Source organism: Panthera leo, chromosome C2, assembly GCF_018350215.1.
Source record: "Panthera leo isolate Ple1 chromosome C2, P.leo_Ple1_pat1.1, whole genome shotgun sequence".
NCBI classification, from domain to species: domain Eukaryota; kingdom Metazoa; phylum Chordata; class Mammalia; order Carnivora; family Felidae; genus Panthera; species Panthera leo.
Genome location: NC_056687.1, coordinates 157,097,477 through 157,122,847, shown reverse-complemented (window position 1 = coordinate 157,122,847; position 25,371 = coordinate 157,097,477). Strand labels below are relative to the sequence as shown.

Here is a 25,371-nt window from a genome sequence, read left to right as displayed (position 1 = left end):
AGACAATTCAGTGGGGGGAAGAATGAGTAGTCTTTTCAACAAATAGTGCTGGAACAACAGTATCCACATGCAAAAGAATGCAGGTTGACTCCCCCTACCATATACAAAATTCAACTCACGATGGATCTGTGACCTAAATGTAAGACCTGGGTTGGGGGTGGGTGTGAGGGAGGGACATGCAGGTTGGCAAGAGGGAGGGTTTTATGGACCGGACCTGGAAGGTCTTGTCTTGTCTTTTCTTGTCTTTTCTTGTCTTTTCTTTGAAGCATAATTCTATTTTTATTTTATTTTTTTAAATTTATTGTCAAATTGGCTAACATGCAGTGTATACAGTGTGCTCTTGGCTTCAGGAGTAGATTGCTGTGATTCATCGCTTACATACAACACCCAGTGCTCGTCCCAACAAGTGCCCTCCTCAATGCCCGTCACACATTTTCCTCACCCACCCCCGCCTTCCCCCACATCAACCTGTTTCTTCTCTGTAGTTAACAGTCTCTTATGGTTTGCCTCCCTCTCTGTTTGTAACTATGTTTTTCCCTTCCCTTCCCCCATGGTCTTATGTTAAGTTTCTCAGATTCCACATATGAGTGAAAACATATGATCTCTGTCTTTCTCTGACTTATTTCACTTAGCATAATACCCTCCAGTTCCATCATTGCAAATGACAAGGTTTCATTCTTTTTCATCGCCAAGTAGTATTCCATTGTATGTATAAACCGCATCTTCTTTCTCCATTCATCAGTTGATGGACATTTGGGCTCTTTCCATAATTTGGCTATTTTTGAAAGTGCTGCTATAATCACTGGGGGTACAAGTGTCCCTATGCATCAGCACTCCTGTATCCTTTGGAGTAGTAGCCTTTCCCAGTAGTGCTATTGCTGGTTCTTAGGGTAATTTTTTTTTTAATGTTCATTTATTTTTGAAGGAGTGAGAGACAGGGTGCTAGCAGGGGAGGGGAAGAGAGAGACGGAGACACAATCTGAAGCAGGCTTCAGGCTCTGAACTGTTAGTACAGATGCAGGGCTCGAACTCACGAGCCATGAGATCATGACCTGAGCCGGAGTTGGAGGCTTAACCAACTGAGCCACCCAGGTTCTCCAGGGTAATTCTATTTTTAATTTTTTGAGGAACCTCCACATTGTTTTCCAGAGCAGCTGCACTAGTTTGCATTCCCACCAACAGTGCAAGAGGGTTCCCCTTTCTCAACATCCTCACCAACATCTGTTGTTTCCTGAGTTATTAATTTTAGCCACTCTGGCGTGAGGTGGTATCTCATTGTGGTTTTGATGTGTATTTCCCTGATGATGAGTGATGTAGAGCATCTTTTCATGTGTCTATTGGCCATCTGGATGTCTTCTTTGGAAAATTGTCTATTCATGTCTTCTGCCTATTTCTTCACTGGATTATTTGTTTTTCAGGTGTTGAGTTTGGTAAGTTCTTACAGATTTTGGATGCCAACCATTTATCTGGTATGTCATTTGCAAATATCTTCTCCCATTCTTTTGGTTGCCTTTTAGTTTTGTTGATTGTTTCCTTTAAAGTGCAGAAGCTTTTTATCTTGAGGTCTCAATAGTTTATTTTTGCTTTTATTTCCCTTGCCTTTGGAGATGTGTCGAGTAAGAAGTTGCTGCGGCCAAGGTCAGAGATGTTGCCTGTTTTCTCCTTTAGGATTTTGATGGTTTCCTGTCTTACACTTAGATCTTTCATCCATTTTGAGTTTATTTTTGTGCATGATGTAAGAAAGTGGTCTAGTTTCATTCTTCTGTGTGTTGCTGTCCAGTTCTCCCAGCACCATATGTTAAATAGACTGTCTTTTTTTCATTGGATGCTCTTTCCTGCTTTGTCAAAGATTAGTTAGGCATACGTTTGTGGGTTCAATTCTGGGTTCTCTATTCTATTCCATTGGTCTCTGTGCCTGTTTTTTGCCAATACCATGCTGTCTTGATTACAGCTTTGTAGTAGAGGCTAAAGTCTGAGATTGTGATGCCTCCCGCTTTGGTTTTCTTTTTTAACATTACTTTGGCTATTGGGGGTCTTTTGTAGTTCCATACAAATTTAGGATTGTTTGTTCTAGCTCTGAGAAGAATGTTGGTACTATTTTGATTGGGATTGCATTGAATGTGTTGATTGCTTTGGGTAGTATCGACATTTTAACAATATTTGTTCTTCCAATCCATGAGTATGGAATGTTTTTCCATTTCTTTGTGTCTTTTTCAGTGTCTGTAGTAAGTTTTCTGTAGTGTTCAGTATACAGATCTTTTACCTCTTTGGTTAACTTTATTCCTAGATATTTTACGGTTCTTGGTGTAATTGTAAATGGGAGTGATTCCTTGATATCTCTTTCTGTTGCATCATTATTGGTGTGTAGAAATACAACCATTTTCTGTTGATTGATTTTATATCCTGTGGCTTTGCTGAATTCTTGTATCAGTTCTAGCAGTTTTTTGTTCATTTCTGTTTACATTCTGAGATCTGTGGAGATCAGCCACAGCCATTGGGAGACCACGTGGCCACTGGGAACCTGGGAAGTGTTTTCCTGCCCTGTGTCCAAAAGAAAGAAGAAATGTATTTAGGTGAATAGCTGGCCATCTCTGCTACAAGGAGGTTGCCATTGGTTATTCTGGGTCTTCACAGTTCTGAAATTCTGTTCTTCATTAGCTTTTCCTCATGGAGTCCTACAGTTACAAGAACTTTGAAGAAGTGAGAAGACTAACACTGAATTACCTTTTTCTTGGACATAGGAAAAAGAGGAAAGTTCAGCCAGCAAAGTTTTTCACAGCAATGCTGTTTGCAAAAAAATATATTCTGTGGTCTTGCAAACTCATCTGTTGGCCAAGGCATATGATACTGGCTTAAAACCATGATGATCCCCACTGATTTCTGTCCTGTTTCCATGAGTGCTGAAAAGATAATCATTGTTCTCCTTTGTGCTGGAGAAGCTACATGAAGCTTCCGAGGATGAATGAGCACTTTTTGTAGGAAAAAAAACAACCCAGTGGTGGCTGAGTGAAAACCAAATGTGTGCATTGGATTCTGCGCATCGAAGATCCTCTGGGATGGCCAGGAAGTTGGACATCTCGTTGGGAACGGAAGGTCCTCACCTCAGTGGCAGGATCATGGGAGTTAATTTGTTTATCCATCTAACTAAGTTGGAGTCCCTCGAGGGCATCTGTTTTGTGAATTTGGTGTATGTATTGCCAGTTGAAGAGGTCGTCACACTCCAGCTTTGAGCTTGTCATCTAATTATAACGTGCTCTCTGGATATGATTATAGAGACTGATGGAAAAGCAAAAGAGCACCAGAAGACAAGAGGCACCGTAAACAGGCACAGTGCCATTTATTTTGAAGAACCTGTATTCTGCAGTGTTTTGAGGGATCTTGCCTAGGTATATGATGAAATCTTGAGCTTCCCCTCAGCCCACATCATACATCTGCTTTCAAATGTGTTGAATGTTTATGCCTTTATTTTCAGTTCTATGCCTAAGCGAAACATTGCATTTTTGAAAAACTTTCACAGAAAGACTATAAACCAGTACTGGTTGAAGCTTGGTCTGCAGACTGCTGTGAAGTCCACAAAGTGTTTGATACTGGTCAACAGTGAAATTAGTACAGAGGCAGGGTAGAAGCCTTTAGGAATGTCTCAGGAAGTTTGACATTGCTGTGACGTTTAAGCATGTGGTCAGCGGTCTCGTGTTGTTGAACGAGATAGAGGCCAAGCAGAGTAGAATGCAGCTTGCATGGTGAGCTGTGTGTTGGGCAAGCTCATTTCGCTACATGCGGTGTGTATGCGTCTGCCCTGACTGTGTAACAAAATACCACGGACCGGGTAGCTGTTTAAACAACAGAAATTAGATCTCACAATTCTGGAGGCTGGAAGCTCAAGATCCAGGGTGTCAGCAGGGTAGATTCCATTCTGAGGCCCCATCCCTTGGCTTTTAGGTGGCCGCCATCTTGCGATGTGCTCACATGACCTCTTCTTTGTGTGTGCGTTCAAAGGAAGGGAGAGAGAGAGAGACCTCTTTGGGGTCTCTTCCTATAAGGAGACTAGACTCGTTACATCAGGGCACCACCCTTATGGCCTCATTTAATCCTACTTATGCCTTTGTCAGCCCTGTCTTGAAGTTATAGTCACAGTGGGGGTTAGGGCTTCAACATAGGAATTTGGGCAACACACAGTACGGTTCAAACCCCAGTAGGGCCATACGTAGGTCCATAATGGACAAGGAATTTAAAACTTTGGTCCTTCACCACAGATGGTTTGAGAAGCTCTGCTGTAGACATAAATGGGGCTAATTAACTCATTTACAAGTAAATATTCCTAATACCAAAACAGGAAACAGTTTGCTCTAGATTAAAAGTGTTTGAATATTTTTGAAGTTTACGTATCTCGATTTCCTATAAAGTTGTTTGTGTGAAATGGTGACCCTTTGGAAGAGATTAGATTAAAATCGGGAAAAGACGTATTGAGTCGTTAATCCCTAAAGAGGCCTGGGCTTAAGCTTGATGTGATCACCGTGCAGTAGCTCCTCTTGTAGAGGGGCTGTCTTGTCCGTGCAGTGGACTCGTACATCCGCGCCTCCGCCTGCTGGCTCTGGCCTTCTGGCTGCCTGAGGACGCCGCCCCGTGGACGTTCAGCGGGCACCACCGTGGCGGCACTCAGAAGAGAGCACAGTGGCCTCCCGGGACTCCACTCTCGTGCTGCCTTCTTTCTCTGAATTCCTGTTGCAGCAAATGGTTTCGCTGTCTCCCTGGCAGCTCCCTTCGAAACCACGGGCCATTTTTGCTTTCCTCTTTTCCTTTAGAGCTTCCTTTTGTCTCCCACCTGCTGATCCTGCCCCTAGAATGCCTCCGCCTTCAACTTCCTTTCGGAGGTGCCATCCACCTTCAGGGCCACTGTTGTCATGCCTCATTGGAGTATTTCAGCGAGTGCCTGACTGCTCTCCTTGACTCCAGTTTCTTCCTCTGCCGTCTGTTGTTTGTGACGCACAGTTCTGACCATCTCATTTGTGATCGGAAAAACCTTTGGTTGTTCCCCTTTTCATAACATAAAGACCAGCATCCTTAGCAAGGGACTTAAGATCCTCTGTGATCTGTCTCGTAGCTGTCTTTCCTCCCCTCCCCCTCCCACCACCCCTCCTTTCACGGACACCTCAGTGTCTGTGTCTTCCTGCTTTGGTGTCTGCCTGGAGTTTCCTTAGTCTTCGAATTTTCTCCCATCCAGTTGCTGCTGTCAGAGGACCCCTTGTCCTCCAAGGACCAGTTTAGACGTCACCTTTCCCTGGTCTCCCCATTTAGGATTAATGATTAATTAATGTGCTTCCATAATGTGTTCTGGTATCATAATAGTGTTTCCCACATAGTCTCTCTTCTTTGACCTGTGTGGCACCATATATATATATATATATATATACGTATATATATGTGTATATATATATATTTTTTTTTTTTAACATCCTTCTCCTATTTGTGCCTATATATTTTAACTATGCTTCTTTTAAGCAGCATATGGTTAGGAGTTATTGTTGTAACTGGTTCGTTACTGTTGTAACTAGTCTGACAATCTCTGCCTTTTAATTAGGATGTTATAGCATTTATATTTAACTTGGTTATTGATATGGTTAGATTTACGTCTACCGTCTTGCTGTCTGTTCCCTTTTCTGCCTTCTAATGAATTCTTACAGGTTTGTGTGTATGTGTGTGAGTCTATATTTTTTCCCCTTTTGGGAATTAATAGCTACAATTCTGTTTATGGCCGTGATTGCTTTAAGGTTGATATTATACATCTTTATTTTATTACAGCCTGTCCTCAAGAGATACTATATCACTTCATGTACAGTATGAGAACCATACGATAGTATATTTATACTTCTGTTTATCTCTTCCTTCATAATTATGTCCCAGTATTGAATCAGGACCCTCTGAATACTCTATCTGATGACCCATGAGTTAGGTTTTCCAGTCTGGCTGGTGGGAGCAGACATTTTCTCAGTCCTGTGTGAGCACCAGGCACACTGTTCCCCCCAATCCATTCAGATGCTCCCTTCCCAGACTTCAGGTCGCTTCCTCAGACATGCGGCTCAGGGACACCATCTGCAGACCTCCTCATCTGGCACACATTTGGTGTCGTGTTTTCCCTGGACTCTTGCTGCAGCTCAGGGAGCCTGCTGGGCACCACCTTACCATCTCTCCCCTTGCTGAGTCCTGGAGACTTTCTGTAGGCAGCAAGCTAGAGTGACCGGATGCCCACCTTGTTTCCTGTGTCTCAGGGATCATAGTCCTTCATTGCTCAACGTCCCGTGTCTTGAAGACTATTGTTTCATACAATTTTGGCTGTTGTTATGTTGGGTGGGAGGGTTATTTCGTCTTGGCGGACGTGGAAGTTGCCCCTCGGGGTGTTTTTAATCAGTAGGAACATAATATTTTTTGATACAGTTAATTATGTAGGAACGAAAATAAAATCCGTTCCATTTGCACAAAGGGCACTTCTGTCTTTCTAATCGCCAAGGCCAAAATCCAGGGAGTCCCTCCTTGACTCCTCTCACTGCAGCCCTAAATCCAAACGTCTTGTTCACTTTAGAGTATGTCCAGAATCTGACTGCTACTCACCACTTGTCCTGTTGGCATTGTGGTCCCGTCGCGATGACGGACTCTGGCCGAATTCCCGAACCTCTTTGTACCTCTGTTCCTCACCTGTAAGATAACGTGTGATGACAGTACCTACCTTCATATCATTGTCATGAAAAGAAGCAAGCAGGTGTTTTTAAAGTGCTTGGAGCGGTGGCTGGCGTTGATTCAATGAGAAGTGGCAGACCTGCTTCTCTCTTGGCCGGCTCCTGAGATGTCGATCTTCCCCCGCCTCTGCTTTTCTCGTGTGCCCACAGGCGCATTCCGTGCCGGAAAGTACAAAGCAATGAGAGGGCACGGGTGGGGGTCTTCCCATTGCTGTCAGAAACCGACCTCTGTGCTCTGGACATGTGTCACGGGAAGGCAGATACAAAGAAGGAAGATGTTCACTACTTTGCCGGTGCGGGAGGCTGCAGCAGGCCAAGGGCTCCGATATGGCAAGCCCTCCCGGCGTGAAGGGCCGGGGGCGGGGGGGGTTTACAGGCGAATACGGGACCTGGGCAGTCTCCGCAGGCACGGGCCACGTGCTGCCGCGTCCTGAAGGTGGTCTCGCGCCTGGCACTGATGGCGGCCATCTAAGCCTCGCTAATGAGCATACGTTGAGGCCAGCGAGATGTCAGTGTGGGTACAGAGTTCCCGGCACAGAGGGTCCTACAGAAAAACAGGTGAAGGTGCGGAGGGAGGCTTCAAGAACGAGGAGGCAAATACTTGTTCAGTTTGAGGTCCAGCTTGGCTGGAGCACTGGTGGGTCCCTCTTCGTTTCCGTCCGTCTTTGTGTTGCTGTAGTGCATTTCCCGTCGGGGGCCCCAGCCCTCCTCACGCTCCCACTCCAGCCGTCCTTTAGGGAAGGCACCGTCGGAGCCTGTGGCCTCTGAGTTTACGTGGCAAGACTGTGTGCTGCCGTACAGCTTAGCCCTCGTGCTGTGGACCTCGCTGTCACGTGCCTGCACCATCCAGGAAAGCACCCGGGAGGGGCAGTGCCCTGATGCCTGCAGGCACAGATTTGAGCTCACAGTGCAGAGCCCCCCTGCTCGGGGAGTGGTGTCTGAGTACCAGACCTTTTCTCCCGCTGCGGAAACCCACAGGCCCCGTTCTTGTGGGACTACGGACACAGGCCGCCCTGATCCTCTCCGGTGTCAGGGCCCATTCGGGACACACATCCTAAAACTGAAAGTGGGAGGCCACGGGGGCAGCCCAGAAATGAAGGGCAATGACACGAGCAGCCATGAACCCAAGCCAGGCAGACGTCTTCTGCCTGGCCGTGTGTGTTCACAATTACGATTGACATGTGAGGAAAGATGCTAAGGTTTATTTTATGAAAGATCGTTTTGAGGCAGAGATGGAGATTGGATGTTAGACGTTAATTTAATATGGAAGAGCTCATGCAGACTCCACTCTCAGGCTAAATAGAATTGGAAACGTCAGTCTAGAGCTAGGACCTTGTTAAAACATTTTTCTGAGATTTTGCAGATACTGTCAAATCAGTAAATTGATGTATGAACTGTATTTGGTAATTTTCTAAAAAAATCTAATTTGCGTTACTAGAGCAGCAGCAAAAAAGCCCAGTAACCATAATGTATAAATAAATTCTATTAGAAATGTAATACTTATTTGTGCATCATTTTTTTTTTTTTTTTTGCATTAAGTGTCTTTGTATCACTTAAAGCTATAGTCTTTAAAAATGGTATCATTCGAGTGGTGGTGAAATTGCGAACATTGCTTATAAAAATTCACTAATTGGTCAAATTAGTCAAGCTATACTATTGCTGTTTATAACAATTTTAATTAAACCATGAAATGGGATTACCATTAGGTAGTTAATTTTTGTCACCTTGAGAACAGCGTGATTCTACCAAAACTAAATGTGATTGTGTCATATTTAACACATTACTATTTAAAAAGATCATCTTTTTTCCAGTTGAGCTGGAGATATGAACAACGTGCAGAATGTAAATTGTGGCTGACTTGGTAGGATTGTTGGGGAGTTTTTATATAAATCTGGTGGGTTCAATTAACCGTCAAGTGAATCGACCCTACAGTCTTGCTTGCTTGCACAGTGGCATATTCAGTTAGGTCCAAAGGACTTGGGAGAAGGTGCTTAATGAGACCGCGGTGAGGTAATGACCTTATGATGTTTTTCGCTGACATTTTTACGAGACCATTGTAGGTTCGCATGTAGTTGTAAGAAATAATACACAGAGGTCCTGCGTGCCTTTTCCCCTTTTCCTCCAGTGGTAACATTTTGTAGAACTATAGGCCATGTCACAAATCAGGACATTGACATTGATCCAGTCCTCTGATCTTGGTCAGATTTCCCCAGTTTTACTGTGCTCATTTGTATGTGGGTATTTGGTGCTGTATGATTGTGTCACGTGTAGGCTTGTGTATTCACCATCATAGTCAGGATACGGAACAGCTCAACGCTGCAAAGATCCCTCTAGTCCTTTTATAGCCCCACTTACCTCTGCACCCCCCACCCTCACTCACCCCCTGTATCTCCTACCCATGGCAATCACCAGCCATTCCCCATTTCCAAGAGTTTGTCTTAAAAACAAAAAAATGTTACATGAATAAGTCATGCAGTTACATACCCTCTTAAGATTGGCTTTTTTCACTCAGCCCAGTTTGCTGAAGATTCATCCAAATTATCGTGTGTATCGATAGCTTGTTCCTTTTCATTGTTGAGTAGGAGTATGGTTTGTTTAACCCTTCAGCCACTGAAGAACATTGAAGAACAAATAAGGCCACTGGGAACGTTTCTGCACAGGTTTCGTGTGAGCTTCAGTTTTCATTTCTCTGGATAAGTGTCCAAGAGGCACTTAACATCGCTGGGCCCTATTTGCATGTTTAGTTTGCTGAGCAGTGGCCAAACTTTTTAGGTGCCTGTACCATCTTACATTCCCACCGGCAGTGAATGACTGATGCAGCTTCTCCACATCCTTGCCCGGACGGTGGCATCACTAATCTTTATTTTAGCCGTTCTGATGGGTTGGCACGGATATCTCATAGTGATTTTAATTTACATTTTGCTTCGGGCTAATGATGGTCGCCATCTTTTCGGGCTTATTTGTCATCTGTGTTTCCTCTGCGGTGAAATGTCCGTTGATGTCTTTTGCCCGTTTTCTAACTAGATTTTCTTTAGACGGGGAGTTTTTACAGTTTTTCGTGCAATCTAGTTAGTAGTCCCGTGTTGGATGTGTGGTTTGCAAATATTTTCTCCCAGTCTGTAGCTGCATGGAGCTTTTGCAGAACAGAGGTTGTTAACGTGGATGAGGACCTCTTCGTGACCTTGTAAAGCTTGGTCTTTTTTAAAAAATAGGGAGAAGTACCTTCCATAGAATGAGAACAGTTTTCTTTTCAAATTAATTTTATTCCTTTTGTATTCACTAACTTCTTTCCCCCACTTTTGCCGTCTCTTAAAAATTTTTTTTTAACGTTTATTTATTTTTGAGACAGAGAGAGACAGAGCATGAATGGGGGAGGGGCAGAGAGAGAGGGAGACACAGAATCGGAAGCAGGTTCCAGGCTCCGAGCCGTCAGCCCAGAGCCCGACGTGGGGCTCGAACTCATGGACCGCGAGATTGTGACCTGAGCCGAGGTCGGACGCTTAACCGACCTCGGTTAACCGACCTGAGCCACCCAGGCACCCCTGCCGTCTCTTTAGCATCGTAAACTTTTTCTCGTTGTGAAAAATACTGCAATTATTCAAAGTATAATTTATTTCAAGTGTTCTTAAATAAGTACCTTTGCATTTTTCTCCTACCCTTCACAGACATCTAGAACATTTCCTCTTGGTTTGACCACGTTATTTGTAAGCATTTGTTGGGCTGATTTATTTATTCACATGCTGACTGTAGACTCTTCCCCTTCTTTTCAAAACCACGTCCACGTGCTGGTGGCACTTCATTTTTACCACAGTTAATAGTGACACAGTGGCTCCCTAGAGCCTATAAAGGACATCTCTGAGTTTAGCATTCGTTGTCTCTGCTGATGGAGATCCCCCCACCATCCACGGGCATCTGGAGACCGGCCTCTGCTCCACTGAGTGGCCTGGTCGCTCGGCCACCAGTGACCGTGCTGCACTGTGCCACCGCCAGATGTCTGGGATGTTGCCTCATCTCTGCTCCTTCGTGAAGGGCTTGGCCTCAGCTGCGAGGACCTCCGGGCGCCGCCGGCTCGTGGCTTGCCAGCCTTCGAGGGACCAGCAGCAGCAGGGGTCGTGGGAGGGCGGGGGTGCCTCACACACGTGGCCGGTCCGCATGCGGTGCCGGCTGAGGAAGCAGCCGTGGGCAAGCGTGCCCCAGTTGCACGTGCGTCCTGGATAGGGTGGTGAGAAGGCTTCCCAGGGAGAGCGAGGCCTGAGAGTGAGGCGGTGGCTCCTGGGCCTCCCTGGATATGTGTTCTTCCCTCCTGTGAGGTAGGGCAGGGAGAGCCTAGAGCACCCGCCCTGCCTTTCTCGAAGCGCATGGCAGAACAATTCTCACCTTTTTTTTTTTTTTTTTTTCTGTCTTGTCTGGACTCTGGTTAGAGAAGAAGGCACTGGTGAGTTTCCTGGATGCTAGGGATACAGAGAAATGCGTCTGGCAACTCGGGGTAAAAGGGTAACAGTGTCAAGTCCGTAGCAAAATAAAGCCCTGAAGTACTTTTTCTCCTTATGACACTAGCTGTGTTCCGGAATCTTCCCATAAATAGGAATCGTGACTCATTCAGTTGATTCAGTAAGGATTTATGAGCACCTGCTCGGTGCCAGACACATTTCTTGCAATGATGATACAGCAGTCAGCAAAAAGAAAGAAAAACTCTGCCTTCATGGAGTATATATTTTAGGGGGAAAGATAGTGAGTAAGACAAGTAAATATTCAGGATGTGTTAGTGGTAAGTGCTAAGGAGAAAACTAAGGTAAGGAAGGGAGATGGGCCTTGTCCTCAAAGGGTGGGGAGAAGGCTTCCCAGGGAGAGTGAAACTGAGCCAAGGCCGAGAGAGAGGCCCTGCTGTGGGCCTGGGCCTGGTGTGTTGAAGAAAAGGGGCAGCCGGCTCAGTCTGTAGAGCACGTGACTCTTGTTTCTTAACGTAAATTCTAGTTAGTAAACACGCAGGGCACCATGGGCTTCGGGAGTAGAATTCGGTGGTTCATCACTTCATACGACGCCCGGTGCTCATCGCATCAAGTGCCCTCCTTAATACCCAGCCCCCACCCAGCCCATCCCCCTCCAGCTCCCTCTGTCAACCCATAGTTTGTTCTCTGTGGTTAAGAGTCTCTTATGGTTCGTTTCCCTCCTCTTTTTTTTCTCCTTCTCGTATTTTCATCCGTTTTGTTTCTTCAGTTCCACATGAGTGAAATTGTATTGTATTTGTCTTTCTCTGACTGACTTCTTTCACTTAACATTATATATACATTCTGGCTCCGTTGACGTCATTGCAAATGGTAGGATTTCATTCTTTTCAGGGGCTGAGTAGTAGTCCATTGCATATATATAGACACCACATCTTCTTTGTCCATTCATCAGTCAGTGGACATTAGGCTCTCTCCGTACTTTGGCTAGTACTCATAATGCTGCTATAAACATTGGGGTGCGTGTGTTTGGATCTTTGAATCTGTATTTTTGTATCCTTTGGGCAAATACCTAATAGGAGCATGCGACTCTCAATCTCAGGGTTGTAAGTTCAGGCCCCACGTGGCATGGAGCCTACTTAAAATTTTTTAAAAAATTAAATCACAAAAAGAGCCCGGGGGCTCATGTCACTACATTGGAGTGAGCAAGGCAAAGAAGAGATAGTCCAGAAACGTAACAGAGGAAACGGGAAGGCAGATGACGTGGGGCTTTTCAGGTCACGGGCAAGACTTTGACATAACCCTGGGTGATGCGGGAGCTGCTGGAGGTTCTGAGCAGAGATGGGCGGTCAGAAGTATGTGTTGGTGGGGCCACTCTTGCTGCTGTGGTGACACAGACCGGAAGGGATAAGGGCAAAGGCAGAAAGACCAGTTCAGAGGCCGTGGCAGTGATCTGGGACGGCAGTGACAGGGTCCTCGCCCAGGGTACTGAGGGTGCGGGTAGCGGAGGTAGTTGACCGGATGTATTTTCGAGGCAAAATCAGAAGGACTTGATGACAGGTTGCAGGTGGGATCTGACAGAAGCGAGGCATCGAGGATGACCCCCACGTGTGGCCTGAGCACCGTAGAGAAGAGAGCTGTCATTTCTAGGGCGGGGCCATTGTAGATGAGTCGTGGCAAACAAGGTCTGGATAACACTGTAAGAGCATTATGTCTTTTTTAAAACGTTGACCGTTAGGAAGCATACGCAAAGGATAATAAATTACGCTCATTTTAAATTTTTTTTTTTAATTTTTTAAATGTTCATTCATTTTTGAGAGAAAGAGAGTGTGTGAGTGACTGGGGAGGGACAGAGAGAGGGGCACAGAGGTCCAAAGCGGGCTCTGAGCCGACAGCAGCAAGCCGAGTGCAGAGCTCGAACTCCCAAACCATGAGATTGTGACCTGAGCCAAAGTCGGAAGCTTGACTGAGCCACCCAGGCGCCCCAGGTATGCTTACTTTACATTGTAGTCTTACAGGAACACCGTATCTTAAATTTATTCATCATAAACATTTTTGGATAGAATGTTTTTCTTTTTTTCTTTAGTGATTTAAATCTTGAATTCTTCACCTTTTTCAGCTCTTCTACAAAACAAGGTGTCTCTGTCTCTGCTACAAATTGAAATGTAAAATTCATTTGTTCCACAGGTATCTTTTGTCCCCCTTATGCATACTCATAAGATCCCAGTCCTGTGGGGGGAGTACGAAAGTGCCCTGAGGCACCATATTATTTTCTTAAACATAAGTAAAAGATGTGAAAACTGCAGCATAAGGACCAGACTGAAACAAATTCCACTGGCTGACAGTTTTGGCTTCTTGACTTGTGTGTGCATACATCACATACTCCTCTGGAGTATCTGTCACAGAATGGCAGTGTTTTGGTTCTGTGATCTGAAATGATGACATGAAAAGAAGATGGGAAGAAAATGTGATGCCTCTCTTCTGATGAGTAAGAAAGCCACTCTGAGGTTTTGAAGCAAACCTCAAGCAAAGGGTTTTGATGTATGATTTGGGGCTTCCCTGGAACCCGGGTAAAGCCCTGGAGATGATGACATCTTATGTAAACCACCTGCCCTTCAGTCAGTTCTCTAGTGAAATGATGTCAAGGGAATCCAGCCTGTAGGGCAGTCCCTGGGCCAAGCAGGAAAACTGTCCTTACAATTAAAGCCGTTTTAATTCGAATCTGATTTTCCCATGGAAAAAAGCAATGTGAGAGAGAATTTTATTCTTACCAGGGATCCAACGTTCAACATTTTATAGAAATTACCAGGCACATTGGATTTAACTATAATTATTTCCAACTATAAATGGCATTCCGTGTATACAACTTAAGCTGTAGTAAGAAACCCAGTTCCCGGTTGCGGACTTGTATCTCACACTGTGTCAGAAAGCTGCTTTTGTTTTGCTGTTAGTTTTCCTAGAGCAGATCAGAGAAACTGCTGTTGTACTTTGAGAATTCAGAAGAATTTCATTCAGATTTTTACCACCATCTTTGAAAGAGACTTCGGACAAGTTGGTAAATTGTTTAGAAGCGGATTCAAGAACAATTTTCTGAAAAGACTTTCTCCTCTAAGTCAGCTGAACCAGCCTGAGTTTCAAATACCTCCCTCAGCAGTGGTGGAAAATATATACCAACACAGCCACAGGGGTAATCACGGAGGTAGCAGTTAGATTCCCATCCGTTTCATAATTGTTGTTTACACTTCTGAGTGGAGGGAGCTCGTGCTTTTTTCTTTGGTTCCTCTGCCTTTGGCTTTTGCGTCCGTTTGTATTGATTTTTCTGCCCTGCAGATCGCCAACACTTCGTTGCACATTATCGTAACAAGACTCAGAACTTCAGTGCGAATGGCAGCCATCGGTGGGCCTGCTACACGGTACAAAACTCCTTCTTTCTCAGCTGTGAACTGGCCTCAATAGAGTGCAGCTTTTAATAGGATGCGTTGCTGGGCAGTGATGAGACCTTCGCTTACATGACAGCATTGAAAAATTCAGACAGATCTTAACCGTGGGGGCAGCTGCAGCAGCCGGGATTGGCCTAAAGGCTGTTAGAAACTAGTCCTTTTTAATTTTGTCAGAGATGATTTTGTAGCCACCTGAGAAAACGAACTTTTTAAATGTTGTGGTCGTAGCTCATTTCCCTGGGCCTAATGTGCGGTCCTTACCCGCCCCCTGGTCACGTGGCCTAGCTCTGTCTGTCCCCATCTTGCTTACATTGACCTTGAAGGGGCAGAGAAACTTGCTTTGTGACTTGGGAGCCGGCACATTTGATCTCGGGGCCTACCCCTCGCCTCATCCACTGGGATGAAATTTGTGGTGGACTGTTTGTAAGATGTGGATTTCCCCAGAGGAAAAGGATTGGACAATACGAAAAGTAGACGTAAGTGATCAAAGTAGAAGCTTCCTCTAAGTATCTGAGGGTATTTAAAGGTGTTTAAACCACTAGAGGGAGCCCACATTGTTCTGATTTCTAAAAACTATAGTGTTTAATAGCTTGATTTTATTGGCTGTGGAAAAGGATACCTTCTACCAATGATTTATGGATGCATAGTTTCAGTGATCTCCATCAGCTTACTCTTAAGTTGGAAATGGGAAATGGCCGGGTCCAGACACTGTCTACACCGGTGATCTTGTGCTCAGTATCACAGAACATGGTGTGGGCGAAGTGATTTGGGCAAGGACCTTGCTATGGCTCCAGGGTCCCAGGCTTTCCCCTTCCCCTTCCCCATAACAGTCCCTGCCATCTTCCACCCTCTTCCTGCCAACACCCTGGCAGGTTTAGTCCTATTCGGTGGAATGTCAGCGATCTGTAGCTGTGGGCTGGGCCCTGGGCCCTGGTGAGTAACACAGCCTTCCTCATTAGCCCGGGACTCTGAGGCTCAGGTGCGCCCGGGTAGCGGGTGGTGGCCTCTTTCCACCTCTCCTCCCTTTGCCTCCCCCTGGAGGGCTCTGTCCCAGTGATTTTGCTGATCCCTTCACCCCTCAGATTTCCTACGTTTTCTGTCTTGATGTTAATGGAGTTCTGTTAGTGTTTCTTATCTGCGGCGGGCCTTGTGCATAGAAAGGATTACTCAAAATTACTTGTGTTTTAGTACTCAAGTTATTGACATTGTGAATGTAAAAGGCAACGTTTCTTATGCTCAATTTATAAAGCTTGTGTTTTATTTGTAAATCTAGTAAATTTTGAATCACAGTCACCTTCATTAATATTCTGATTAACATTCGATAAACTTATACGTAAGCGCATTAGGGTTCGTTAAACGATCAACCTCCACACAGAATTAGTTAATTAAGTTAAACTTTACTTGCAGACTTTGTCTGACCCGAGCATGCCAAAGAGCTTGGCAAAGCATCCTTGGACTCTAACAAGCTGACTCTTCTGAGCAAAGAGCAACGCAGATCAAATACATCTAGCTCGTTAAAGTAGGTTTGACTCTGTTAAGCACGTCAAGCACGTTAGAAGAAGAAAAAACACAAGATAGCTCAGTGATGTTCAGAATATGTGGCTGTGACCTTCTGATAGGACATAGCCAAAGTCGTTTACATTCCCTGCTTCACCCCAGGGCTCCTTATCCCCCCAGAGGGAACAGAATTACTGTCACAGACCCACACAGAGCTGAGGTTAGGAACTTGACGAGGCTGGGCCAAGGCCCAGGACTCGGAATGCTTCCAGTATTTCTGCCAGAGCCAGTTCATTGAACCCATTTGCTAGGAATGGCTTTTATAGTAGTAAGACTTTGTTCACCCATTTAAAACATTTTGGAATTTATAAAACTCGACCCCTTCTACTCCGGATATGACTGATTTTGTTACTGAGAACTTTGGGTTAATTCAGTTCCTCACACACCACCCTCCCAATCCTGCTACAAACCTTTTGCGGGATTTTTTGGTTCCCCTTTTATTGGTTTCTTTGACCACCGTTCTACGTCGACCTGTAGGAAGTCAAATAGACTGGAAGCTTATCCAGCCTTTCTAAACCTTCATAGGTTACCCCACCCCAATCCAGAACGCATACGCGGAGAAGACTAAAATACTTGTTGTGATAATTTCTGGAATGGGTGTGTTTGTGTTTGCATGTGTGCATGTGCACACCTGTGCACACACGCATCCTAGCTAATGCATCTTTTCAGGTCTGAAAGATAAATGCCGGCCTCAGGTAGATTACGTTCAAGGGTGGTTTCAGTGTCAGTATCTGTAGAGTCAGACTTTGGGATAAAAGCTGAATATATCTCAGCTCCACATCCCATCGATCCTAAGGGCGTGTTTTCTCACTGTCGCGCCTCTGAAAGTGACTGCATGCAACGGTGGCTGCCGTCGGCCAGCACGTGGGCAAATTGAACGTCTCTCCCGGTAGCGCGATTGGCAACCACAGCCCCTCCGGCTTTCAGCACAGCGGCTGTCGAGCCCCCTTTGAAAACTGGAAAGTGAGCCCGGGGTGGTGCAGAAAACCCGTCTTTGGCTCCTGCCAGTGAGCTCAGGCAGAGAGCATCAGTGAAGCTTCGAGTGCAGGCCAGCTGCTCGGAAGGGCTGCCGGGTACGCGGGGGAGCGCCCCTCCAGCCCCTGCCACACCCCGACGCTGCTGGGCCGCACGAGCTGGCTCTGCCCCGGAGCCCAGAGCCCGGAGCCCTGAGCACCCTCGACTCCGAGGGGAGAGCGATTCCCAAGGGTCGGGCTCTGGATGTGGGCGGAGACATGAGGAGCGGGCCAACGGCCATACCGTGCTCTGTGTTCTTACGTGCCGCGGGAGAGTGATGATTTTAAAAGTCTTCCGAAAGGAGTTTTAAGAGCCCCTTCAAAAGGGACTTCTAGGTGGTGAGAACACACTGTGGAAGGTTTGGGGTGAAGGGAGGTGGTCGCGGGAAGTGGGGTTTGCCTCCTGTTCTCATCTCTTCCTCTCCCGCACCCAATTTTTTTTGCACTGCTGCCGACTCCAGCCTCCGTGCTTTGCAAGTTCCCCCTTCCCCTGGTCAGTGGCTCTCCTGGCTGCCTCCCGGAATCCTACCTCCTCCGCCGCCACCGGGCCCTCCTTGGTAGATGCCTCCCCATCTAGAGCGTTTCTTTATATCCAGGCTCCTTGTTTGGAGGCATATAATCGAGCCACGCTTGAGTACATGTTGCTATGGAAATGTTTTGTGTTTGCTTCACGCCCGGATTCCGCACGGACCGTAAGCTCGTTGTGACAGGGTCTGCGTCTCCTGTGTTCCTGTCATTTTACCCAGAGTGCCAGCATCGCAGTGCGCTCACTTGACAAATGCTTGCTGACTTTAGCTGGGCCCCAAATTTTAATAGAAGTCAGAACTCTGAAAACGTTTAATGAGAAAACCAGGGCAAGTGCTTCCCCCCCCCCGTCCCCAGTGGTTTCTCTCCGGGAGCTCCGGGACTCTGGTGACGGAGGCTGTGGGCCAGCCCCTGATCGAGCCTGGGCTGTGATTTTCCCCTCCTTCCTCCGTGTTCCCCACCCCCTTCAGCTACTCTGGTCCGGGAAGTTACTCCAGCGCCCCAAGCGCCGCAGCCTGAGGACCCTTGCCCTGCAACCCGCCTGCTGGTGAGGGGACACGTAGATCTGCCCGGGAGCTTCCCAGCAAGTGGGAGGGACAAACAGCAGCCCCATCGGCCGGCAGGGCCTTAGCCTGCTGCACCCACGCCCCTCGCGGCACAGAACGGGAGTCGGTACCCGATGCTCAGGAAGAGAGACGTGAGCAGGGCGATTGTGTGTACCTTCAGGTCTTTGAAGGTAACTACCAGGTTGCCAGTGACCTGACTCACAGCTGAGAACTTCTTCTGGTAGGGACAACACGTGAGTCATTCCACAGGAGAAGTACAGAGATTATGCAGCAAAATTAGAAATTAAGCATCAGCATGAAGGTCTGTACCACGAATGTCACTTTAGGGTTCTCGGATTTCCTGTTTAGCTCAATTTGTATCGCTTGTTTCCTTCTTTCTTTGAATATATCATAAAAGCGGTATGAGAAATACTATATTTGGGGTGAATTCTACGGTTCTGCCAATGAATTTGCCGCAGGGGGTCGCTGCCCAAATAAACAACAGGCTCACGAGGGTCCCTGGGAGGGCAGAGGGCTTGTGGCAGGTGGCAGGGTCACAGGGAGCCTGAGAAGTGGCCTCTCCCCTAGCCCTGGGCCTCCCCCTGCTGCGGAACCGGAGCCCGGAGGAGAGGCCCTTCTCCTCTTCCGGGATTGGTTGCAACAGCGACACGAGTGAGTCTCGTTTTGAGTGCTTGGTGTCCTACCTACATTTATATTTACATTAAGCATTTAATTCATTTGGAAATGATTTTTGTTTTTGAGGCAAGAGTCCAACTTCGTATCTCCCACAGGAGTATCCGTTTATATTCATACCACTTATTAAATAAGCCGTCCCTTCTAGCAACCTGAAATCTTTAGCATATGTTTCAAGATTTTCTATGTCACTGACCTTGCGGTCTCTTTTTGAGCCAATCCATATCGTCTTAGAGCCGTTAAAACAAGTTTTAGCATTTGGTATGGCAAGTTTTTCCCTACAGTTTTCCCTCCTCCGTTTTTCCCCCTAAAGATTTGTTGGCAGTTCTCATACATTTATTTTTCCATGTGAAGTTTAAAATTATTTAGTTCAGTTTTAACAAAATCCATTGGGTTCTGAATGAAATTGTATTAAACCTGTATATGAAGTTTGGGAAGATTAATACTTTGTGATAAGTTTGCTCATCTAAGGACACTGTATTTAGGGTCTCTGTTTATCACCATCTTATTACATATCCTTCAATAAAAATGTATGGATTTCTTCATATAAGCTCTGTACCTCTCTTGTTTTCCTTTGGTAATCCATTGCTTTTATTGTTTTCATGAGTAGTATTTTTCTAATCAATTTCCATTTCTAACTAGTATAAAGAAAAACCTTTTAAAAAATATTTGTCTCCAAGAACTACTAAACTCTCTCATTAGTTATAACTGTTAGTTGTTTCTTGGGTTTATACTCATAGCTGTAATGCAAATCATGCTTTCTCTTCTCTGCCAATACTTATACCATTTATTCTGTGTCTTCTGCCATGGCATTAGCTAGGGCCAAAACAATGTTGACTAGTAGACGTCCTTTAGTCTTGATGTAAATGCTGATGACCTTACTGTTGCACCATTTAATAGGTTGTTTGCTGTAAATTTGTAGTAAATGGCTTTGGATCTTATTCTATTTTAGGTAGTTTGCTTTGCTTGCTTGTTTTAATTAGGAATGACTATTGAATTTTATCAAGTGTTTTTTTAGCCTCTGTGCCTTATTGGCAGGGTTTTTATTTGTTCACTTTTTAAAAATGCAAATGTAATAAATTATGCTGCTAGTTTCCTAATGGTGAGCCGTCTCAGCAGTCCTGAAATAAACCATGCTTGGTCATGTTGTTTTATTCTGTTAATTCACTGCTGGATTCTACTTGCCGGTGCTATATTTAGAATTTTCGCATCTATATTTATAAGTGAAATTGTCTGTAGTTTCCTTTATCAGGTTTTGGTATTCAGTATACCCTAGATTCTTAGAATGAACCAGGGGAACTTTCCATCCTTTTCCATGGTCTAGATCAGTTTTATTACATAGCAAGTATCTGTTCTCTGATGCTGTCTGCTGCCCAGTGTTGTTGTTGTTTTAATTTTTTTATGCTTATTTATTTTTGAGACAGAGAGAAACAGAACAGGAGTGGGAGAGGGGCAGAGAGTGAGGGAGACAGAATCCCAAGCAGGCTCCAGGCTCCAAGCTGTCAGCACAGAGCCCGACGCGGGCTTGAACCCACGGACCGTGTGATCATGACCTGAGCCGAAGTCGGACATCTAACCGACTGAGCCACCCAGGCGCTCCAGCTGCCCAGTGTTAATGAAGGTGTAGGGTAACACCAAGCTTTTTATCTTTACCATTATGATTTAAAAATAGGATCCTACTGCTCTAAAATGTTTTTTCCCCTCTCTTCTGAACTGCCATATATATTATATATATATATATAATATATTTTTTTTTGCTTGTTACTTTGCTTGAAACGTGAAAACATAAAAAGTTTTAGAGTTTCAGTAATTTTTAGGCTGAAGGCTTATTGCAACAGGAAGGAACGAACGGTTGAAGGGAAGAACTATACACATAGCATCCAAGGCTTTTGTCGTTGCCTAGTTGAAGATCTGAAAAGGGGGAGGGCCCTAGATTTAGCAGGAAAGAGAGAGCAGGGCTAGTTGTGGGAAGCCTAAGTCCAGCCCCAGCTCCCTCACACTAGGTGGCTAGAAGCAAGCCTTCCCTGAGCCACAGGCTGTTTTTGCCTCACCCAGGTGTCACGTTCCTAACTGCTGAATACGATTGCCATGAGGATCGGGAAAAATAATACCCACGGGCTTCAAGATCCTCAAAGCACTATGTTGATGCAAAGGGTACTTTTATAGGATTATTCTTTTCAGATGATTGTAATAGAAGACCTCATCAACGAAAGGACATTTTTATTTGTAAACATTTAGGTAGTTGTTGATTTATTGTAAGACAGTGTCTTCGATCAGGACCACTGCTGACCATGAGATAAAAAAACAGGTTTTAAATTTTGTTAAGTAATTTCACTTTTAAAGATGTTACACTATGCCCCAGTGAGCCAGGCCAAGTAACACTTTAACTTCCTGGTGCCATTTACAGTATTTATTTAGAAAGGAAACAAAACGCGAGGTCATTTATTTTGTAGGTGTCCGTGCCCTTTCTGCCTTTCTTGTCCTCATAGAGAAAGGCCTTTTCTAAGCCCTTTGTTTGGTTACCTGGAAATTAGAGACTTATTAATTTATGTTACTTATTTTTTATTTTTTTATAGCAAAATGCTCCTTTAGCACACACGCACGCGCGCACACACACACACACACACACACACACACACACACACACACCAGAAGAGAAAAATAATTTTCTCTAGCAGGTACTCACAGTACCAGCTGATGGAATCAAAACATGTTTTGAGTACCTGAAATGAAAGTTATTGAAGACTTCATTTTATCAAACCGTGTAAGAATCCCCACGGTAGTATGGCGAAAATGCACTGCATCCTCCTTTGTCCCCCCGTGTCTTCAGTGGTCACCCGAAAGAGTATACAATCTGCTCTCTCAGCGCATAGCGGGCCCCTGCTCAGCAGTGCACCACGCTGCAAACAAAGTCCACATGATCTACGGGTCATGTGCTCTGGGAGACAGTACAGCCCTCCCCTCCCCTCCCCTCCCCTCATTCATGGACAGTCTTGACTGATGAATCCGTGGGGCAGGGTCAGGTGCTGGGGCCGCTGATGTTAGTCATCTGTGTCTAGTGCACGGCTGGGAGGCAGGCCGAGGGCTGAGTGGTGCCCCTGGGTGCATCAGCGAGAGCAACTACACGGAGTCTAGTTACGGAAGTGTGGCTCCCCTGATGACATTCCGTCTCACGACGCAAGTTAAAAGAACGAAACATGCCGCCTAAAGGAGGAATTGCAAGATCCCCCAAATTCTACAAAAACACATGGTTACTACACTCACTGAGGAAAAGGCCTGGGGTCTGGAAGCAGATCTTTCTTATTTTGGGTAGAGTCGCTTAGGAAGTCATTCTGTGCACAACACATGAGCAAAGAGGAAGAAGGGAGTGAGACATTTTTCTAAAGGAACGATCGTCTTGTTGGATTTCTGCTTTGTGGTGTTCGATGGTGATCACTCATCAGTGCCCAGAGCACAGGAAGCTGATAGCATATGATCATGTGTTCCAGGAGAAGATATAATTAAATCTTGAACATGACCAAAAATTGAATCTCTTAAGAGACAGATTCAATAAGCAGTCTCCTTCGCTAACATCGATGTCTTAGTTATTGGATTGCCTGCCCATTAGCCATTTCTTCTGGAAACTAACCCCCCCTCGCCCCCATGCCTGACTGCAGCTGTGTCCCCGCCCTGTCCTGTTCCCTGCCCAGTGGTGAGCACATGAGCACACAGCCTAAGCTCCACTGCACCCCCCCTTCCTTGGAGGGTTTGGAATCGCCACCCAGGGTAGCCTGTCTGGCTGCCCTGCTGCACGGGGGACTTGTATACTCAGGAGCTGTTGTTCTTTGCCCTTTTTGCCACATGGTTTGGGAAGCAGAGAGACCCCCTCAGAAGGCAGAGAGTGGCCAGAAGTGGAACTCAGAAAAGAGCAATCTTCAGGGGCTGTGGAAGTTTAGCCCGTTGATCCGAGTGCATCCTCCTGTGTCGTTCTGGAAGGCATGGTTACCCTGGGAGCAGTTCCTGGAGCAGAGGTGTTCAGCAAGTAGCTGGATTCCCCCCGGGGAGAAGGTGGCATAACTTAGATGATTGTGCGGATGCTTCCGACCCTGAAATCCCATGGTTCCCTAAAGGCACAAGTTAGGTATCGCTCCTAGTACTTACCGTAATTTAGAAGCTAGATTTTATAAATCCTTCTGCTTATAGTTGACCGGGTATATGGTTTCCCCTTTTTTAATATTTATTCATTCTGAGAGAGAGAGAGAGAGAAAGAGAGAATCTCAAGTAGGCTCTGCCCTGCCAGTCCAGAGCCCATCATGGGGCTTGAACTCACGCACTGTGAGATCATGACCTGAGCTGAAAGCAAGAGTCGGACGCTTAACTGACTGAGCCACACAGGTGCCCCTCAGTTTCCTTTTTAAATCTTATTTTATGTTTTGAAAGTAATGCATAATCATAATTTTAAAGCCCGATATTCCTTTAAGACAGAGTAACCGGTCACTGCCCTTTTCTAGTTTCCTGGAATCAGTGACTCAATATTCAAGCCCTTTCTTCTGCTAGTCACCTCTACCTTTCTACATAATGTGTTTTTCGGTTTTATTGACTCCCTACTTTGTTTTTTTTTTTCAACGTTTTTTTTTTTTTTTATTTATTTTTTTGGGACAGAGAGAGACAGAGCATGAACGGGGGAGGGGCAGAGAGAGAGGGAGACACAGAATCGGAAACAGGCTCCAGGCTCCGAGCCATCAGCCCAGAGCCTGACGCGGGGCTCGAACTCACGGACCGCGAGATCGTGACCTGGCTGAAGTCGGACGCTTAACCGACTGCGCCACCCAGGCGCCCCGTTGACTCCCTACTTTGTAACACGATTGTTGTTTTAAAAACTTTTATCTTTATTTATTCTTGAGAGAGAGACAGAGCGTGAGCAGGGGAGGAGCAGAGGGAGAGGGAGACACAGAATCCGAAGCGGGCTCCAGGCTCCGAGCTGCCAGCACAGAGCCCGACGCAGGGCTCGAACTCACGAACGGCGAGATCACGACCTGAGCCGAAGTCGGACGCTCAGCTGACTGAGACCCCGGCGCCCCGTCATATGAATGTTTTTACACCCACCGTACACTCTGTTCCTCCAACCCCCTAACGTAGTTTTACGTCACAACTTTTGGTTAAATTCTTTAATGTGTCCGCAGATAAGCAGGTAGTGCGCCATAATTATGTTCCCTTACATATAACAGAGTTGATAATTGCATCACTTTTTATTCGCTTCGTTTTCCCTGTTCCTGTTACTGGTTCTTGAATGTGCTGTGCTGAAGCACATCCGATGACCCGTCAGTGTTGTGCCTGGTTGTTTTCCATGCAGAGGTCGGGCCCAGAATGGGAGCTGTCCTAGGTCAGTTTGGGCAGGGTCGCTCTCGAAATACGCGACACGCTTCTCGTCCTCGTTTCCAACCTCTTGAGGATTTGCTCTGCTTTGTTCCCCATACCTTGTCTTAATCTGCTTCCTTGTTTTTGCAGATGCATGAGAGAGATTTTGGAATCTTGCATGAAAACATCTTCATTCCCGTTTTTCCTCCACATGTGGAAGGCACTGTTTTCCTGCCTGCAGCTTTGCTGTTGAGAGGCTGACACCAGCCTGTCTCCCGTCTTTCAAACATGGCCTGTTCATTCTCTCCAGAAGTTTGCAGAGTCTTCTCTTTATCCCTGATACTTTGAAATTTTATAGTGATTCTTTTGTAGTTTGGTGGGGGGTTTTTTTGTTTTTGTTCTTTCTGAACAGTTGAACGCGATACTCAAAATTCCTGTTCTTCACTTCTGTGAAATGTCTCGAATTATTTTTTTGGAAAACCATGGTTTCCACATCTCCTATCTTCTCTACCTCTGGGCCTCTGTTGCATTATCTGGACTTAGCGTTTGTTGTGTGTTCCCCCCTGCCCTGGCCCCCGCCACCCTGTCTCCTTTTGGTTGGTTGTTTTGCTTTCTTTTTGTTTTTGTCAATTTGAGAAGACTCCCTCAACTCCTTTCTGATTCTGTCGAATATATTTCTATGGTATGTTCAGTGTCCAAGAGCTCTGTTCTGTTCTCTCTGTGTTCCCATCGCTCTTTAAAAATAGCATTCTGGGGGTGCCTGGGTGGCTCAGTCGGTTGGACGTCTGACTTCGGCTCAGGTCATGATCTCATGGTTCATGGGTTCAAGCTCCACGTCGGGCTCTGTGCTGACAGCTCAGAGCCTGCAGCCTGCTTCAGATTCTGTCTCCAGCTCTCTCTGCCCGTCCCCCACTTGTGCTCTGTCTCTCTATCTCTCTCAAAAATAAATATTAAAAAAAAAAAAAATAGTATCCTTTACTTTGTCTCGTGAACGCTGTGTCACATCTCTGCAGTTGTCTTCCATTCCCCGCCTTGTCTGTGTCTCCACCTGAGCCCCCTCTCAGGCGATGACATTTGCCTGGTCC

The 25,371-nt window shown here is 45.7% G+C and overlaps 1 protein-coding gene across 6 annotated transcripts in view; it reads left to right on the top strand.

The window, feature by feature from the left end:
* Positions 1 to 25,371, top strand: part of ANO10 (anoctamin 10) — a 264,223-nt gene that overhangs the window by 143,434 nt on the left and 95,418 nt on the right. For 4 of the 6 annotated variants that reach the window (XM_042903442.1, XM_042903441.1, XM_042903440.1 and 1 more), the window contains one exon: positions 2,659 to 5,348. The exons of 1 other annotated variant lie outside the window; for it this stretch is intronic. In XM_042903442.1, coding sequence (XP_042759376.1) covers positions 2,659 to 2,856 — 198 coding nt within the window. In that variant the 3' untranslated portion in view covers positions 2,857 to 5,348. Of the gene's footprint in view, positions 1 to 2,658; positions 5,349 to 24,436; positions 25,056 to 25,371 lie in introns of those variants that run through there. One more of the 6 variants, XM_042903444.1, reaches the window with a different exon arrangement.